General features: G+C 37.2%; 1 protein-coding gene across 2 annotated transcripts in view; it reads right to left on the reverse strand.

Annotated features, from left to right (window-relative positions):
- Window positions 1–909: 909 nt before the first annotated feature.
- Window positions 910–18,492, reverse strand: part of nlrc5 (NLR family, CARD domain containing 5) — a 36,349-nt gene continuing 18,766 nt past the window's right edge. For both annotated transcript variants that reach the window (XM_040034983.1, XM_040034974.1), the window contains exons 27-55: window positions 18,246–18,293; window positions 18,111–18,140; window positions 17,934–18,017; window positions 17,756–17,839; window positions 16,547–16,636; window positions 16,325–16,384; window positions 15,799–15,882; window positions 15,578–15,661; window positions 15,078–15,167; window positions 14,896–14,961; window positions 13,726–13,809; window positions 13,110–13,187; window positions 12,870–12,956; window positions 12,680–12,733; window positions 12,468–12,515; window positions 12,111–12,194; window positions 11,931–12,014; window positions 9,272–9,346; window positions 9,039–9,116; window positions 8,839–8,922; window positions 8,256–8,345; window positions 8,056–8,139; window positions 6,505–6,588; window positions 6,148–6,231; window positions 5,967–6,050; window positions 5,795–5,872; window positions 3,180–3,263; window positions 2,945–3,028; window positions 910–2,839 (exon numbers count right to left, since the gene is read on the reverse strand). In XM_040034983.1, coding sequence (XP_039890917.1) covers window positions 2,758–2,839; window positions 2,945–3,028; window positions 3,180–3,263; window positions 5,795–5,872; window positions 5,967–6,050; window positions 6,148–6,231; window positions 6,505–6,588; window positions 8,056–8,139; window positions 8,256–8,345; window positions 8,839–8,922; window positions 9,039–9,116; window positions 9,272–9,346; window positions 11,931–12,014; window positions 12,111–12,194; window positions 12,468–12,515; window positions 12,680–12,733; window positions 12,870–12,956; window positions 13,110–13,187; window positions 13,726–13,809; window positions 14,896–14,961; window positions 15,078–15,167; window positions 15,578–15,661; window positions 15,799–15,882; window positions 16,325–16,384; window positions 16,547–16,636; window positions 17,756–17,839; window positions 17,934–18,017; window positions 18,111–18,140; window positions 18,246–18,293 — 2,230 coding nt within the window. In that variant the 3' untranslated portion in view covers window positions 910–2,757. The remainder of the gene's footprint in view (window positions 2,840–2,944; window positions 3,029–3,179; window positions 3,264–5,794; window positions 5,873–5,966; window positions 6,051–6,147; window positions 6,232–6,504; window positions 6,589–8,055; window positions 8,140–8,255; window positions 8,346–8,838; window positions 8,923–9,038; window positions 9,117–9,271; window positions 9,347–11,930; window positions 12,015–12,110; window positions 12,195–12,467; window positions 12,516–12,679; window positions 12,734–12,869; window positions 12,957–13,109; window positions 13,188–13,725; window positions 13,810–14,895; window positions 14,962–15,077; window positions 15,168–15,577; window positions 15,662–15,798; window positions 15,883–16,324; window positions 16,385–16,546; window positions 16,637–17,755; window positions 17,840–17,933; window positions 18,018–18,110; window positions 18,141–18,245; window positions 18,294–18,492) is intronic.

Raw genomic sequence — 18,492 nt, forward strand, 5'->3', positions numbered from 1 at the left:
TTTTTTCAATTATTTTGATTTTTTTAAACTTACTAAGTACTTAGTTTATCTCTAAAACATGAATTTAATCTTCTTCCTTGTGAATAGTACAGACATCAGGCCCCAAGTGTGTTCACTTTCTTTTAACACTACAGCCACATTAGATGTAAAATAAGGCTATTTACAGTACTCAAAAGCACGAAAGAATCAGCACTTTAAAGCATTATTTTGAAAGTATTTTCCATTGTTTTATGCTTCTGCTAAACGCAGCAAAGTCAAAGCATGTACATCTGCATGCGCAGTATTTTATGTGTTATGTATTCAGTCTTATTTTAGTTTCCATTGTTATTTAGTTGTATTTCAATAAAATGTAAATTACCCTTGTAAAAGTTTACACCTTTAGTCAGATTTGCATGTTTTTATGTGTTGCGTGTAAGCACGCCCACAGTTTCAGAGTCTCGTTGATCCTGGGGTATACACAATATTTTTCTGATAATTTCATATGAACATTGTGCAAGAATAGCAAGCAAAGCAAATCCATCTTCTACGGAGAGAAATTTGCCTCCAAAGGGCTGCAAATGCGTACGATATGATCCACAAGCGTAAACTAACCTTCATAAATGTTTACAATGATTTGTGTCTAACTTTTTAAGGACTCACGAGTGCTTCAATCCACACACAAACACCTGAAGTGAAAGGACCCAAGTTTTGGTAATCCTCATGCAGCACATTCTGCAGTACCACTGTTAACCACAAGAGGGCGGAAAGCGAACATAAATTATAACATTTCACTGACGTCCACAGCTGCGAACGCAGATGCTGGTGCCGCTGACAAGGAAACAGGAGAGGTATAAATTGTGCTTTCCACAATGAGCAGGACGTAAGATGACCTAATCTACACCAAAAAGATGTAAAGACAAAGCATAAAGCAATCAGGTGTCAACTTTTAATTGTTGACATTGAGAACAAACCAGAATTTTTTCAAGTTGTATATTATAGTTGAGGTGCATATTTTTGTATTAGACTTTATTTAACTGGCATGTATTGCTAGAGCAGATTTTGTTGAGTTTGTGCTTTGTTGATCTGTTTAAATTTAGCATAATACTTTATAAAACCGCTGACATAACAAAAAATAGAAACTCAATTTAAAGTTTTCTAATTAGCAGGTGACATCTTAATGCAAGTCATAGTCAGGGAATATCAAAAGTATCTGCAATTTTTCTGTCAAGCACAACCTGCACACAAACCTTTCAAAAACTATATTTAACAGATAAGCAATTTTAAATCCTTTCAGTGAGAGCCAGTGTTGCTCCAAAAATCAAAGGAAAAATAAACAAAACAAAACAAAAAACGGACAATTACACACAGGAAAAGAGAAAGGAATAAGGTGCATTACATTCAGAAATCAAAGCATCAACATGACTTTAGAAAGTCAGAAATACAACTGGTGCAACCTGCAAAAGTTGCAGTATCTTCTTTTGGTCACAAAGCAAATACATTCCTATAAAAATATTTCTTTTTTAAAAATTTTAACCCTGATTCAATCACAGCTCAATAAATACATACAATTTCTTGTGTCCTCCTATGATAAACAGCAGAAATAAATACGCACATTGGATAGAGACCACGACCTAGAGTGACCATAGGAGCAGGTAACTGTTCTTTTACTGTGACTTTGTGATTTCTTGTGTTTTCAGTAATGTGGCCTCTAGTTATTGTAAACATTCCACAATGGAAATTGACTCCTCGTATCAGAGTCTGCAAAGATATATTCATCATTTCCTCACAGGAAAATAACACAGTGTGGCCTTTATTTTCACAGCAGTTTGGGAGCTCAGTGGTGTGCTACTGAAAGGCGGGGCTCAACACAGGTTTAGTGATTTCACACTTTTTTAAGTGCATACATAAGTTAGTGTAATCTTTTTTTAAAAGCCATCTTTAATGTACTTTGTGACTTTTTCTAACTTTATTGTAACAAGTTTGAAATGATCCTGTCATATGGGAAATACTGTAGTCCCGTTATAAAAGTAAAATATTATCTGTTCAATTCAGTAGGGAAGAATTTAGTCATGAGTGTGATACATTAGTTAAAACTGAACAGGCAGGACCTGCTTTGTTTATGTGTGTGTTTTTCCTTTCTCCCAGGAATTCAATGATAAAACAGGAAGCAGCTGGCCAGTCTCTCAGCATCACTCACTTGGGTGTCCTCGCCCACCTACTCGCCTGCCTGGGAAGGTGATGACAGTACACCCTCTGCCGTAAAAAAAACTAATTCTACTGCTGATTATTACGACTCATTACAAAAGTAAGTGTGTTATTTCAGTGGCTTTGAAGAAAACACTTTTTGTTCAAAATCTAGTGTGGTGTTCTACTGATCAGCTGAGCGTGCCACCTTTCCCAATTTGTGTCCATAAACCTCTTTGTGTGCTCCCCTGTTAATCTGACAGCAGCTTTTGAAAAAAAGGTTTCAGTGGCTTCCACCTGTCTCCTGCTTTGTGAAACCAAAGGCCAATCAGTGCAAAGTCAGGGATTTAAATAGTTTCAAAAATACATTATTTCTTCTTGTTCTAACAAACGTATTTCAACTGTACAGCCGTGTTTCAATAGAGCAGCACTTAGAGAAAAAAAAACCCAAAACACTTCAAGCAAAAAAAAAAAAAAAAAAATTCTCACAGATTTTTAAGTCAGTGTTGGCAGAAGAAGTGCTGGACTGTTCGTCTGCACTGGTGCTGATGAACTGGAATTGTGCTTCTCAACTGTCAAGCAGTGCAGATCATATCAGGTGGAAGAGAAATTCATCCTCCTGTCCCTTAGACCGAGCCTATGGACATCACCCTCAGAGATTTTGTTCTTCCAGAGTCTGAAACCAAGTTCAATAACTTAGAAAGGCCAGAACATTACCACAACATTAGAAATTAATAAGGTTTCCTTGGATAATGCAGGTCTAGCAGTGCAGGAAGTTTACCTGATGAGTTGCAGAGCAGGGCAGAACCTTAAGGCTTTAAGCAGGGCCTCCGTTCCAGAAGCACTCAAGCTGTTGCACTCGAGACTGAGAGAAATAAACACTTAATCTCTCATGTACTGAGACAAGAGTTGTTTTCCTTATTGGTTTTATAAATATAAGAAAGCCTAAATGAAAAGTGGAATGAAAAAAGCAAAACTCTTGCAGTTGCGGGTCTTTATGTGTGTGTTTTACTCACTCTATCTGAGTCAGCGTATGACAGAAAGGCAAAACCCTGGCCACTTCCAGTGCCACTTCATCACGACAGTTATTCCAACCCAGACTAGACAGACACCAAGACACAGAGAGAGAGGTTTGATGAACAGAAGCTGAAGCATCACGCAAAAATGTTATCCTAAGATGCGAATATCATAAATTACTTTTAATTAAAAACTAGAGTGTTATGTACAACAATACCTTAAATAATTAAATAATCAATTCCTTAAAATGTGTGGTGCTGTGTAAAATTTAGGCAAAAAACTGAATGAAATGATCTGCAGAGTTCATAAATCCATATTCTGTTCATAAGCGGCAATAGAAAACATCCAGTGTTTAAACTGAGAAAAATATTTACTCATTTTGTATTTGATGGGGTCATAGTGTCTCAGCTGGGACAAGGGCAACAAAAGGGTGGAAAAGAAAGTGGCATTATAAAGAAACATGTGGAGACCATTTAGCAAATAATTAGGTTAATATGCAATGGGTTGGTCACATAGTGGGGTATAAAAAGAAGCAGTGATGGACAGAGGCTGAACAATCTGCAATAAAAAAAACCCTGAATATCTTCTCATACAGTGCATGACATCATCAGAAAGATTGAGTAGATTTGGAGAAATCCCTGTGTGCAAGGGACAAGGCCAAACATCAGTATTGGATGCCTGTGATCTTTGTTCCCTCGGATGGAAATGCATTAAAAACAGGCATGATTCTCTCACAGAACTCCCTCAGGAATACTTCCAGAAATCACTGTTTGTGATTCATCCACAAGTGCAAGTTAGTACATGTAAAGAAGAAGCCATATGTGATCATAGTAACTTTAAAAGGAGCTAATATTTTTCTTAAATGCTACATTTTAGTTAAAACCTTTGATGTGTTTTCTATTTTCTATTGTGAATAAAACATGAGTTTACAAGATTGACAAATCATTACATACAGTGTGTGCCAACTCTTATACAGGGAGTGCAGAATTATTAGGCAAGTTGTATTTTTGAGGAATAATTTTTATTATTGAACAACAACCATGTTCTCAATGAACCCAAAAAACTCATTAATATCAAAGCTGAATGTTTTTGGAAGTAGTTTTTAGTTTGTTTTTAGTTTTAGCTATTTTAGGGGGATATCTGTGTGTGCAGGTGACTATTACTGTGCATAATTATTAGGCAACTTAACAAAAAACAAATATATACCCATTTCAATCATTTATTTTTACCAGTGAAACCAATATAACATCTCCACATTCACAAATATACATTTCTGACATTCAAAAACAAAACAAAAACAAATCAGCGACCAATATAGCCACCTTTCTTTGCAATGACACTCAAAAGCCTGCCATCCATGGATTCTGTCAGTGTTTTGATCTGTTCACCATCAACATTGCGTGCAGCAGCAACCACAGCCTCCCAGACACTGTTCAGAGAGGTGTACTGTTTTCCCTCCTTGTAAATCTCACATTTGATGATGGACCACAGGTTCTCAATGGGGTTCAGATCAGGTGAACAAGGAGGCCATGTCATTAGTTTTTCTTCTTTTATACCCTTTCTTGCCAGCCACGCTGTGGAGTACTTGGACGCGTGTGATGGAGCATTGTCCTGCATTAAAATCATGTTTTTCTTGAAGGATGCAGACTTCTTCCTGTACCACTGCTTGAAGAAGGTGTCTTCCAGAAACTGGCAGTAGGACTGGGAGTTGAGCTTGACTCCATCCTCAACCCAAAAAGGCCCCACAAGCTCATCTTTGATGATACCAGCCCAAACCAGTACTCCACCTCCACCTTGCTGGCGTCTGAGTCGGACTGGAGCTCTCTGCCCTTTACCAATCCAGCCACGGGCCCATCCATCTGGCCCATCAAGACTCACTCTCATTTCATCAGTCCATAAAACCTTAGAAAAATCAGTCTTGAGATATTTCTTGGCCCAGTCTTGACGTTTCAGCTTGTGTGTCTTGTTCAGTGGTGGTCGTCTTTCAGCCTTTCTTACCTTGGCCATGTCTCTGAGTATTGCACACCTTGTGCTTTTGGGCACTCCAGTGATGTTGCAGCTCTGAAATATGGCCAAACTGGTGGCAAGTGGCATCTTGGCAGCTGCACGCTTGACTTTTCTCAGTTCATGGGCAGTTATTTTGCGCCTTGGTTTTTCCACACGCTTCTTGCGACCCTGTTGACTATTTTGAATGAAACGCTTGATTGTTCGATGATCACGCTTCAGAAGCTTTGCAATTTTGAGACTGCTGCATCCCTCTGCAAGATATCTCACTATTTTTGACTTTTCTGAGCCTGTCAAGTCCTTCTTTTGACCCATTTTGCCAAAGGAAAGGACGTTGCCTAATAATTATGCACACCTGATATAGGGTGTTGATGTCATTAGACCACACCCCTTCTCATTACAGAGATGCACATCACCTAATATGCTTAATTGGTAGTAGGCTTTCGAGCCTATACAGCTTGGAGTAAGACAACATGCATGAAGAGGATGATGTGGACAAAATACTCATTTGCCTAATAATTCTGCACTCCCTGTAGAACTGACATGTCCATGAGTAGAACACAGAACACCACCAGATTATTAAATGTTTGATCACTTTGCTTTATCTTACCCAACTTCCTGTATGAGGGGACAGTGAGCCAGACTGGCTACAACAGGACGCAGCTCTGAAGTCCCAACAGAGGTCAGGCTGAATTATTGTGCAAAAGACAAAAAACAATCAGTAAGTGTAGTCACCTGTGTGAGCTGTGATTCTGAAAATAATCAAAGCAAATGAGTCTTACTTAATCTTTTTGAGGTTCTTCATGCACATTATGGCTTTGGAAAGGCTATTGGAGCCTTCATGGTCAATGTGGTTGAGCGAAATGCTATAAATGACACAGAAATACAGAAGAACAAAAAGGCTGAATAAGTGAGGGGAGAAACACATATCAATAAGAACATATAACCCTGTGTGAGACTTACTCTAACACACTGAGGTGTGTCAGTGATGGGAAAATGAGGGCCATCCTGGCAGCAGTGAGGATTCCCAGTTTGTTATCGGACAGACTGGAAGAGTGCACAAAAAGACATATAAATATGTACATTTTAAAACAATCTTTGAGTTGCTTGAGTTAAATGCCAATTAATGATATAGCCAAATATATAAAACTCAGCTTTTCCAAGGAAAATAAACAATTTTGAAGATTAAAATGTTCACTCAAAAGTTTTGAGGGCTTATTTTGTCCACTTCTTTAGCCAAGTGCGTGCACATGCAAACTCTTGCATAGTGCTGCAATCAAGTGCCAAAAGCACATTTACAGGAATGAAACACATTCTTACCAGAGCTCCTCCAGGTGGCTGCAGGCTTTCAAAGCCTCAAGCAGCTTCCCTCCTGATTGGTCACTGATAAGGTTCTTTGACAGCCTGGAGGATAAACACACACAGCAAGAAAAGCAAAATTACTCATTTTTAATAACTGTTAATGGACCATGTAAAGTGTTCTGTCGATAGTTTGTTTTTTTGATTATTCCACTTGGCGAAGTTAGGTTTGTTTGGCGCCAAACCTAACTCAAACTTTACTTTTAAATTATATGGATAATAGACACCCTACACATTAAAGTGGATTGATATAGACAAGGCAAGGCAAGGAAAATTTATTTGTATAGCACAATTCAACAACAAGGTGATTCAAAGTGCTTTACAGAGACATTAGAAACAAAAACAAATAAAAAGCATGATTTTTATGATTAGCTCAATTAAATCTTCTCTATAGGTAACTGGAAACCCTTTTGAAACTGTGCCATAAACTACTTAAACGCTTCAACTTTGCAATAATATCATTTACAGCTGATCACGGAATATTTAGGACCAAAGAAATTTCACAAGCTGACTTGACTTATTCTTTCACAACTGTTTGCAAAGACATACTGCATGGTTGGGTGCTTGATTTGATTGATTGATTTGATGTGTGGCAAATGGACTGAAAACACCTGAATTCAAAGATTACGAGATTTGGCCCAGTACTTTTGTCCTTATGGCATAGATTGCATTAGTTACTGGAAGAACTTTGGATTGAATTTAATCTGGGTCATTGTTTCTGGCTATGCAACCTCAGATTCAGAGTTCCTCCAGTTTACTTGATGTGTATAGGTTTACTGCCTGCCACAACAATTATTCATTGGGATCTACAAATAAAAGTGGAAGGAAGTAGAGACAGTGATAGCCCAGTGGAGGTTGCAACAAAGTTGCAAATTTCTTCATTACATTTTGGGAAGCTTTCATTCAAGCCAAAGAGTTTAACTTGTGCACATTTAAATGAGTACTTCAGGGGTTCATACTGGAGCTGGATATGTACATATGAAGTATAAGCATAAAAATACCATTTTCTTTAAAAAAAAAAAAAAAAGCATAAAAGCATAAAGGACGGTAATATGAAAAACATCTTGAGCCTGTAGACATTTTGTGGCTGTCAGTCAAACACACTTGGAAGGACGAACCTGCTGCATAGTGCAAACAGTTGGTCCCCATAAAGGAACGATAAAATTGCTGTAACATTCTGAATGACTTGCACATCTCATCCTGTGGTTCTGATTTATGGCCCAGCATAAACTAACATTTTTATTATTGGATTGTTTACAAAAAAGGCAAAGAAACTACTTCACACTCATGTTGTATATGACAGGATAAATGGAATTCGGCATGAGTATAATCTACAGAAGATTGGTCATGTGACATAAACAAAGTATTTTAAAGCAATAATAAAAATATTACTATTTCTCTTGGGGTGAAGGTGAACATATCCTGGAGAAAACATGTTGGAAATGCAGCTAAAGGGTTTTGGAGATCACTAAAATACAAACTTTCTATGTTTTCCACCCCCTGTGTACATACTTTAGCTTCCTGAGCTCTTTCCAGTTCGGAATGAGCCTGTTCAGCTCTTCTATTCCTCTGCAAGCCATCCTCCAGCCCCCCAACCTGAGAAAGAGCAAATCCAACATTCTCAAAGCCAAGCTTCTTCTTTTTTTAATGACAGACTGACAGAAGGTGAATGGTAATGTCCAGTGAGCGCTAGGTATGAATGAAAGACTCACTCTATCTGCTCTAAATGTGCGTGTCCCTTCGTGGCAGCCAGGAGATCCAGAACGCTGAGATTGTCCATTGCTGTGACAATCTCATTCAGCCTGGTACACACACACAAAATGTATTAGTTATGTTAGGTAGATGTGTATTTTGATGAGGATTTATAGCCATGGGAATATGATCTGTATGTTAGAAATGCATAAAAGGCTTTGACATATGCTGACCAGGCACCTTGCCAGCTACATTTTACAGCTTAGCACTATGAGAGAACTGGGAACGATAAGGGATAAATTTGTCCCTGGGGTGGGGGGATTAGTAGGATCAGATCCTACTAATTAATTATGAGGTTCATAAGAGCCTGATGACATGCTGGTATGACAAACAGCACCAACATTGGCCAACAAAAAGCAGCATGTGCATTATAGTGTAAATGCAGAGTGAAATGCACTGTGGTGAAAACAGCAAAGATGTCTGCCTGGAAGAGTTTTGATCTCTGTTCAATAAATCCTGAAGACTATGTGGTAAAGAACAAACCAAGATTTACTTTAGCTCTTGGATTCTGACTACTGCAAAGAAACAGAGAGTGTTTCTTACCTGAGACGGCGAATAGAGTTGATACTTTTTAGAGCTCGTGCCAGACACATCCTGCTCTCCTCATTCAGTGCCACAGAATCCAAACTTAGGGTGCACAGAAAACACAGAAAAAAACTGACATTTTTTAACAGCTTCTTTATGTTATCCAACAGAAAAAACAGCTGTATTGTTGTATGTGTGTGTGTGCGCGCATGCCTTACCAAAGGTCTTCAAGAATAACACACTGTCCCAGTGCTTCAATGAGCTGCAGTCCTCCAGGCAAAACACAGTGGGAAAGACTACAGCAGAAAGGTTCCATTGTGAACAAATGTTTATTCACTGTGTGTAACATTTTACAGCAGCCTAAATATAAGTTCATATTCTAGACATTATTTTTCACACAGTCATGTACAGAAGTACATCCACACTCGTCTTATATATCATAAATGCTTACTTGAGTGATCGTAGACAGGGCAGAAACGTGGTCATATTCTGAGCTGCCGTCTCACTAATCTGATGACCCGACAGACTGGAAGAAACAGAGGATGGTTAGAGCCACCCAGTGCTCGGTGTAACATATTCTGAAGTAACTCTTACTGTAATCACATTACATTTTTCAGTAATATATATTACTACTATATTACTAAATTTAGTATTACATTACATTTACTTATGTTGCTACTTGCATTACAAAGGCTCAGTAGGCCAGACAGAAAAAAAGGAAAAAAACAAAAAACATCTAAGAAGCCTTTATTTTTCTTGTGTTTGTGCTACAATTAGCTGGTAGACGATCACTTTTTGGCACAACACCTGGAGCTAAGGGGGCAAAAACAATCGCATGAGTGCTGCTGTTTGACTGAGGAAGAATAAAGTAGTTGTGGTAAGCCAATCACATGACCACTTAAAGATGACAAAGCAACAAGGTGATATATACCAGTTTATAAATTGTGTTGATAGGCCACGTGTCGACCAATCAAAAAATGATATGGCAACATGACATTTGGTTGTTTAGGAAGAGGGGGAAGTTTTAGGAGTGACGGCGAGAGAGAGAGAGAGAGAGAGACAGCAGAAAAAGAGAGAGAGCGAGTTTTGAGATGTGAGAGATTTGCGACGTTTAGCATGTTTGGAGTGTGTAGTTAATGTGTTGTCTTGTGTAGTTAGTGTGTAGTGTTGTGGATAGTTTTGTGTTGTGTGTCAGAACAATGAGGTGACTGCTGAATGAAAACAGGAGGAGTGATACACCTGCTGCTGTCAGACCTGCAGGTATCAGGCTGTGATGTTCTCCTTTATAGTGGACAGAAATTATTTTTTTGGAGTGGCACAAATCATTTGTGTGGCATCTTATTGAATGCAGAACAGCTGATTGTTCTGTAAATAGTTTAAAATGGTTATTAAAAAAAGGGTAAAATGTAAATGGCTGCAAATAACTTTGTTGTTTGCAAAACTTGTGCATATGATTTTAAAATTGACAATTTATATTTGCATTTAAAGTTATGAAATATGATTCATTAAACATGTTTGTGGTTGTTACAGTAAAAAATATAACTTTTTCTACTCTGATTTGATGTTTTTTGTCTGATTTTAGATCAATTGTGTTAACACAGTATGTCAACATGAAAACATAACTGTAAATTCAGACACGTGAGGTTGTGCTGAAAAGGATGATACCAAACAAGGCAAAGTAAATAGTTTTTAAAGGTGAAATGCAGAGGTCAAATCAAAAGTAGTTAAAATGGCCAATTATACCCTGGACCCCAGAGGGATAAACATTTTTTTTAAGTAACGCAATAGTTACTTTTAAAGTAGTTAATTACTTTTAGAATCTTGTAACTCAGTTACTAACTTAGTTACTTTTTTGAAGAAGTAACTAGTAACTATAATTAATTACTTTTTCAAAGTAACTTGCCCAACACTGGTGACAATGCATTTAGATCATTATACAGAGTAACATGAATGTAATGTAACGAATATTGTAACAAATCCTCCCTTTGGTGAGAAATTAAGTAATTTACTGCATCACTTTTAATTACTTTACATTACTTTGAGCAGTGATCCTCTACATTGGATCCACCTGTCCACAGAAGATTATGAAAACAGTTCACCAGGTGGTGTGAAGGGAAAGGTGTTTATTTATCATACTGGGCCTTTATTCTGGGCCTCACTAAGAATGGCTTATATATTTGGGTTTTTTATGAGCCTGTCACTTCTTCCTCCAAGTCTTCACTACACTTGTTAAATACATATACCAAGTTTCTGACTAAAAGCTCTTTGGGAACTACTGTATTGGTGAAAAATACTGTTTTATGCCTTTGAAACTGTGCTAGCTTTGACATTTATCAACTAAATGAGAACAAATTATGCTCCAGGCTGTTAGTAATGAAAATAGTTCTTTGCCAAGTTTTATGTGTAGGCACAGCACTGGTTCACCTTGAGTGTCTTTTCTGCGTTTGAACAATCCATGAGTCAGTGTTAAATGGCTGAATAAAAAAGATTCCTATAAAAACTTTCAGGTACAAGAAAATCTGGTTTGCTGGAAACATATTACAAAGAAATAATGGGTGGCTCATTACTTTTGCACAGCACTATAGGTAGCGCTGTGGAGCAGTCTTTAGCAGTACTGATGGTGACCGAACAAAGGAAAACAGAGGAAAGTGTTATAATTCCTCCTTAAATTGTGAACATTATAAAATCCTAACAGCAGTTATGACAATCTGAGATATGGCCACCTTTTCAAGGTTTTGGAATCATGCAATCCACAGCTGCTTTTTTATATTATTATCACTATTATTTTTATGAATGCTCTAATTTCCCAGATATCCTGAATGGAGCATTGGCCATGTAGGTATTTGTAATGTCCAGTGGAAGAGTGTTGCTAAATGAATGAATCAATAGGGGAATTGAAAATTAATGTTCTAAAAATGCTTCGGACAAGTTCTAAAATGTGTTGCTATACTTTAAGTGCTGAATTGTGTTAGGCTGCAGGAAGACCTGTGACAATGTCTCGAGCACAGTCACATCACTCTCTTTGGAAGCAATATTGTGGATGACAGAGAAAATAGTTGTTATAGGAGATCTTTAAAAGTCAGGTTGGTCAAATTTGAAAATGTTCTGACCTGAGTGAAGTGAGATTGGGCAACCGGGGAAGAACAGAACAGAGAAACTCAGCTCCCTCTACACCGAGGCTGTTGTGGGAAAACCTGAATGGGAACAAACATTTTTTTTTTTACTAATTTATTTCCCTTGAGTACTACAGAGCACATGCCAATGTTAAATACTGAAATGTGACTACTTACTCCAGTTCTGTCAGAAATGGACAACTGAGGATGACGCTCTCTATGGCTGCAAGCTGATACACATTTACTGCACAGTCCACAAGGCTAAAGCAGAGAGATAAGAGGAATTCGTTTTTCCTTTATACTGTCTTTACTTTCAAAGGAATTCAGCCAGAGTGTGGTGTAAATTAATACAATTTACTAGAAAAAAAGAGCAACCTTTACAACAGTGGGCTTTTTCTTTTTGCCTGCAAGGTAAGCTAAATATAAAGCATATACACTGAGTAATATAGCAGTGCGTGGAGGCTGTAATCAAAGTGCGCATTCCTTGCAGGTATCATCAAAATGTAAAATAAAATGTATAAAATAAAAAAGCACCCAATTTTCTTTATGGCACTCGATTGAGCTGCATTTCCAGAGAGATCACTGCAAACAAACAAGCAAAAGACACAAATCAAAAATCGGAATCATTTGATTTCTAGAAACATTAAATTCAAAATAATTGTTATTTTATATTTACACTTTAATCAATAAACTCCCGAAGAGTACAGCTGGTGCCTATATAACAATCATTAAACAATAATCATTACCTATCTGTCGTCAGTCCAGTGGAATTGGTCAGGTGGAGTGTGTTTTGATGAATCCTGGAAAATGAATATAGTTCACAGCTTTGACACACATACTGTATCTTTATTTGGGGAATGTTACAATATGTTTGATTTGTTTAAAAGGAGCATCTCCTGATATGTGTGTTCATTTGCATCTATACGCATATCTTACCTGACAGTTTGAATATTGCTATTGAGTTGCAAACAGTGGAGCATTAATCCAACAGCTTTCTCAGCGCTGATCCAACGCTCCTCAATACTGAGTAGAAAAGCATGTGTAATACACTCATTATAATTCAATGCTTTAACAGCCATTCACTGAACAGCCATGACTGATTTGGATAAGTTGCAGTTTGAAAAAAGCCCAAAAAGATTGACAGAAGAGATAATAGTAAAGATTCTCTTGTCTCACCTGTAAACACATCCACTTTGACTGAAGCTCAGCAGCTGTAGGAAATGTTCAGTCTGCTCCAGTAAGCTGTGGTTTAATCTGCAGATGAACCACAGACATATCACTATGTACTTTCTGATCATGGTTAGATAATGGAGGCCAGAAAGGAATGGTTAAACCCTGAATACCCTGAGACTCTTAGCATAAAGAGACTTTTAATAAATAATAGATGCATTTCTAATCAGTTCCTTGCTGTCTTGATGCATGCTCAATCATCCTGGTAAGAAAATCCCAAAAAGTTCATCTTAGCATGTTTTTAGTGGGAGAAACGTTTCGTCACTCATCCAAGTGACTTCTTCAATCTTAGCTGACTGCAGGTTTCCCCAACCTTATAAACAGTACATTTGCACAATGACTGAAACTAGCACCACTGAATGAGCAATGGGCTGTGAGGTCAGTAACTTGATCATTAATCAGGCAATTTCTTGCTGGTAGTTTCAAATCTAAAATGTTAACAAAGAAATATGGCCTTGTTTTGATCTTTCCATATTTTACAAGTAGTCAGTTTATGAACCAGAACCAATTGTTTTTATCTGATGAAACCCAAAAATTTGTCTTAAGATTGAGGGATACTTACTCCACTTTGGCCAGATGGGGACAACTGGACACAATCTCTGCTAATCGGATCAGATGTTCATGCTTCAAACTACCTTCCCTGACTCTGGTGGAGAAATAAAGCAGAGAAGGCAAAAAAAAAAAAAACATAAAGAAATTTAGATTTCTGCAAAGTTAGTGCCAAATCTAAAATGCACTAAAATCTTTAAAAGGCCTTAACCTCTACTAAGCCCCCAAATTACACTGTAATAATATTATGTACTGGATGTTTATTGAGAGCTGGAGGACGCTGAACTCTTGTTACTGTGAGTGCTAGAGTTAAGGAAGGTACTTTCAGAGCTGCTAAAATCGATCAGACACCAGAAACTAATTATGTCTTCGAATATTTACAACCACATTCTAAGGTTCACTGCTATGCTCAGCTCTACTTCTGACATGCAAAGTCAGTTCCTTGTCGCCCACAGTGTGCAAGCTGGATTTAGACGTTTTCAGCCGTTCATCTTTGCTGATGCAGTCAGTCACTCAGTGCATGAACCTTCAGATGTAGAGAGAGTTCACATATCTGTGCATACCTGTGAGATGTTTCTTGTGCTGCTCACGCAGGAAAAATTACAAAGCCAAAGGAGAGAGAGTCTGTTTTTTTTCCACAATGACACTTTGTTACTTTGAATACATCAGCTGCTGACTTATACAATCAGACCACATGTAAGTTTCCTTTTGTTCTTTTCTGTCTGCACACTAGTGCTGCATGGAGCTCTGCACGTCTGCATTAGTTCACGCCTCCTCTCAACCTTTTAACACTCTTCAAATTTCCTGTCTACATGAGAGTGAGAGCTGGAAGCCTTCCCCTGATTTCAAAGGCATCATTTAGCTTTAGTTCCCCAATCAGTTACATTCGAGGTGACTTTCATCACTTAGGGCTATTGTGCTTTAGCACTAAACTTTAGTGCTAAAGTTTCATGAGTGTTAATGAGTTCATCAGCTCATTATTTTTTTTTACTTTATCTGAAATGAAAATATTTAAAAGTTTTACTGGTTTCTTTTTTGCTCTATACAGCAAAAAACCAGTAGGTGTGAATTCTGTGTTTTTACTCGAGTCACTGTGCTCACCTCATCAAAGTGACTCAGTGGTAATACGGGCACCATTTCAGAATCAGAGTCAGTGTTTTGAAATTTTGGATGGAACTCCTACCTCAGAGTTTTTTCCCGAGTTTCATTTTGTCTGAACCAGATGAGGCATCGCTCTTCTTCTCCTAAGCTACCAGCAGACATCAGAAAGTAGAGTCCATGGACAAAGAGAGAGACATGGACAAATATTTCATTATAGATTACTTAGAAGAATTCCATTAACTTCTTTCCTTTGTGCAGACTTACCTGACTTCCACACCAGAGACATTAGCACAGGTACACAATGTGCTGGCCACAGCCAGCAGCCCCTGCTGGGTCAGTCTGTTGTTACTGAGACTGCACATGAAGATTCATTAAAGAAAAGAATTAGTCTATATTTTACTCATTAACTACAATACACATCATTTCTAAATATTGTAGCCTCATACTCTCAGTCTACCTGAGGTTGATTTTATTATACATTCAGCAGACAATATATTAGGTACACCTAGCCATTTTCAGAATCACTTAAATCACCTTTTTTATTAACCCATTCAGATGTTCACTTTGAACTGCATTAGGGCATCATCACCTTATATACATGCCTGAATACATGTTGCTGTCATGTCATTGACTGATTAGATATTTGTGTCAACAAGCATTTAAACAGGTTAACTAATAAAGTCAGTGGTGCGTGTACATTTAAGTATTTTTTTTACTCTTCTGCTCTATATTTAATATAGAACTTAATATGTTTAAAGTCTTACTTGACATAGGTGCTGATTTTTAGCCTTGGTAGGGAATGCACAAAAGAGCTCACGTCTTCATCTTCCAGCTGGTTACTTGACAAACTGTGATGAAAGAAAAGCAGAGCTGAGCATCCTTACTGGATAAAAGCTCAGGAAGAAAACACTGGACTACCCATGGCTCCATGGGTGTGTGGTTATGATTCTAAGATTGTGTGTCTAAATGTTTGTGTGGCTCATACTCAAGATCTGAAAGCTGGGGACCCTGCTGCAGGATCTCAAGAAGTTTCTTCAAGTGGTCACCCTTCAGGCAAAAATGAGTTAACCTGTGTTACACACAATCAGGGAGACAGAAAGAAAACATAGCACATGAAGTTGATTAATTACTAGTTATAGTAATTATTGTAAGATGTCCTCTTTTACCTGAACTTTCTAATTCTGCGGTGATTAAAATGGCAGATTGTAAAATACAGGACACCCAATGTGCTTCACACTATATAATATTGTCTTTTTCAATGAATACCATAAAATCTTTAATGAAACTGTGCATTTCTACAGTTCTATGTATAAAACAGAAAGTGACAACATATATTTTCAGTCAAATTCTAAAATAAACACAGCTTGAAATGCAGTTTAAAATGAGCAGCTAAAACTGCTATAGTGTATGAGCTGTGAATGCTTGGGTAAGTGACAAAGTGAGCGGTCTGAAAACACCTACAAATGTTGTTAAGTCATCAGTAAGCAGTGAAAATGTTGCGGATCACAGACCTGCAGCTCACTTGTTCCACTTTCACTGTATCAAAATTGATGAAGGAGTCACCCCGAAGGCTAAAGAAGAGATCAAAGCAGCAATTAACCAAAACAGATCAGTTAGAGAATTAAAGTAATTGCAGCTACAACTAAAAAGTGTGGTAGGGAAAGGAGCATCACATGAACACTCAAATATGACATGGTGTGTTGTGATGAGTGCCACAAAAGTATTCACTGTACCTGAGCTCCACCGACGTCACTCGCTGACTGTGATTCAAACAGCTGACCAGCTCAAGTGCATCGGTTGCAGATGTGATGCTCTGTCTGACACTATTAGGAATACAGAATGAATATAGTATATTTCATTTGATGAGGTTCTTAGTATCTTACACAGTCTGAAAATAATTTCCAAACATAGTTCACAGAATAGCCACAATTTGCTTTGCCAGATTTAGCCATACAGGCTAAACTTCATCTGTAGTCTCTGGTAGGTTGATAGCGTTAATGAATAATAAAGACACCAAATGCACAAAGGCAAAATATGTAAGTGACAGAAGCATATATATGGTAAAAGAAAAACATACTGATATTATGTATTAAACATCAAAGTTTTTAATTTATAAATATCTGCAAATCTATTTTTTTGTTCTTAAAGTCATTAAAGATGTAAACATTACACGAGATTCATGTTCATGATGACTACATGTAGGTTTTTGACCACAGCTGGGGTACATCTGGCAAATTTTACAAATTTTAAATACTTCAGTATAAAAATAAAGACAAAAATGAATCAATATAAATAATTAATCTATAGACTGAATAAAAAGGACCAAGAATTACGCCTAAAGGCATTTCAAAGTTATTGTTAACTATTTGCAGGGTTTAATTATACATTTGCATTGTTGTTGTTGTTTTTTTTATCTGTAAGAGGATTTTCTCCAGTTAACTACAAGGTAATTACATAATGTCACAAACTATATAATAAAATTAAATGAATATGTCTAGAGAAAAATTAAACACTTCTAATATCACACTTCCAATTAGAGCCGACAGCATAAAGTGAAATTACAACAGAATTTCTGCAAATCTCCTTGCAGTGTAGATGAGATTGCAATGTTCTGCAATCTCCTATAACAATAGTGATCTTCCATCATTTTTTTCCCTTGTTTTATGGACCTAACCTATACCCTGTGATAGGAATAGCATAGATACCCATTAGTAAAAAATAACTACACTTAAAATCACCATCCAAATATTCAAATTTTGTGCTCAGTAATCTCAGTAGGGTGTCCTTTAAAAAACAACAAGTACTCAGCAGCTTTTTTCCATATCTTCACATCTTTTCCCTACTGTACATATTAACATTTTAAATCCAGAATAATCTGACTGTCTATTGCAGGTTGTAATCCAGTGTTATTATTAATACTTGCATTAGTGTGTATGCCTTACTTGAGTCTCTGCAGTGACGTCATCTCTGGCAACACTTTGAGAAGATTCTTGATGGCTTTGTCGGTAAGTGAACACTGAGATAACCTGACAAAACACATTAGTGCATGAACATGAACGTGTTCAGTCACGACTTTAAATACTGTTGAATAATTTGCAGATATACAATAATAAAGCTTACTCTAACTCCCAATGGAAGCGACTCTGGACCAATTTTCTACATACTTTGGTTATATCAGATGGTAGGATGCTGCTGTCCTTTACTCTAGAAAGAAAAATAAAAGGGGATCATTCTTTTGTATTCATAGTCAGAGGTCAGATTTGTACTTTTCTGCATGTCTTTATTTGCTCACTGTACCGGAACATCTTCAGCTGCTGCTTGTCATCACTGACATAGAAATACAGTAGAGAGTTAGATTATTAAACAGAAAAACTAAACGGAGACAACAAGAATCAGACTGTGTGAACGTTTGCATAGATGCAGGTCTTCTACCTTTCATCTGGGCAGAACTTTAGATTGACTTCCTCTTTGCCTCCGCCACTGTAAAACCAACAGAGCACAACAGCCAATTATAATTAACCTGACTGATTACTGTAAAGCTATATGACTAGTGTTGGGCAAGTTGCTTTGAAAAAGTAATTAGTTATAGTTACTAGTTACTTCTTCAACAAAGTAACCGAGTTAGTAACTGAGTCACAATATTATAAAAGTAACTAATTACGAGGAAAAGTAACTATTG

The sequence above is a fragment of the Simochromis diagramma genome, unplaced genomic scaffold (assembly GCF_900408965.1).
Source record: "Simochromis diagramma unplaced genomic scaffold, fSimDia1.1 OVJJ01000333.1, whole genome shotgun sequence".
In the NCBI taxonomy this organism is placed as follows: Eukaryota; Metazoa; Chordata; class Actinopteri; order Cichliformes; family Cichlidae; genus Simochromis; species Simochromis diagramma.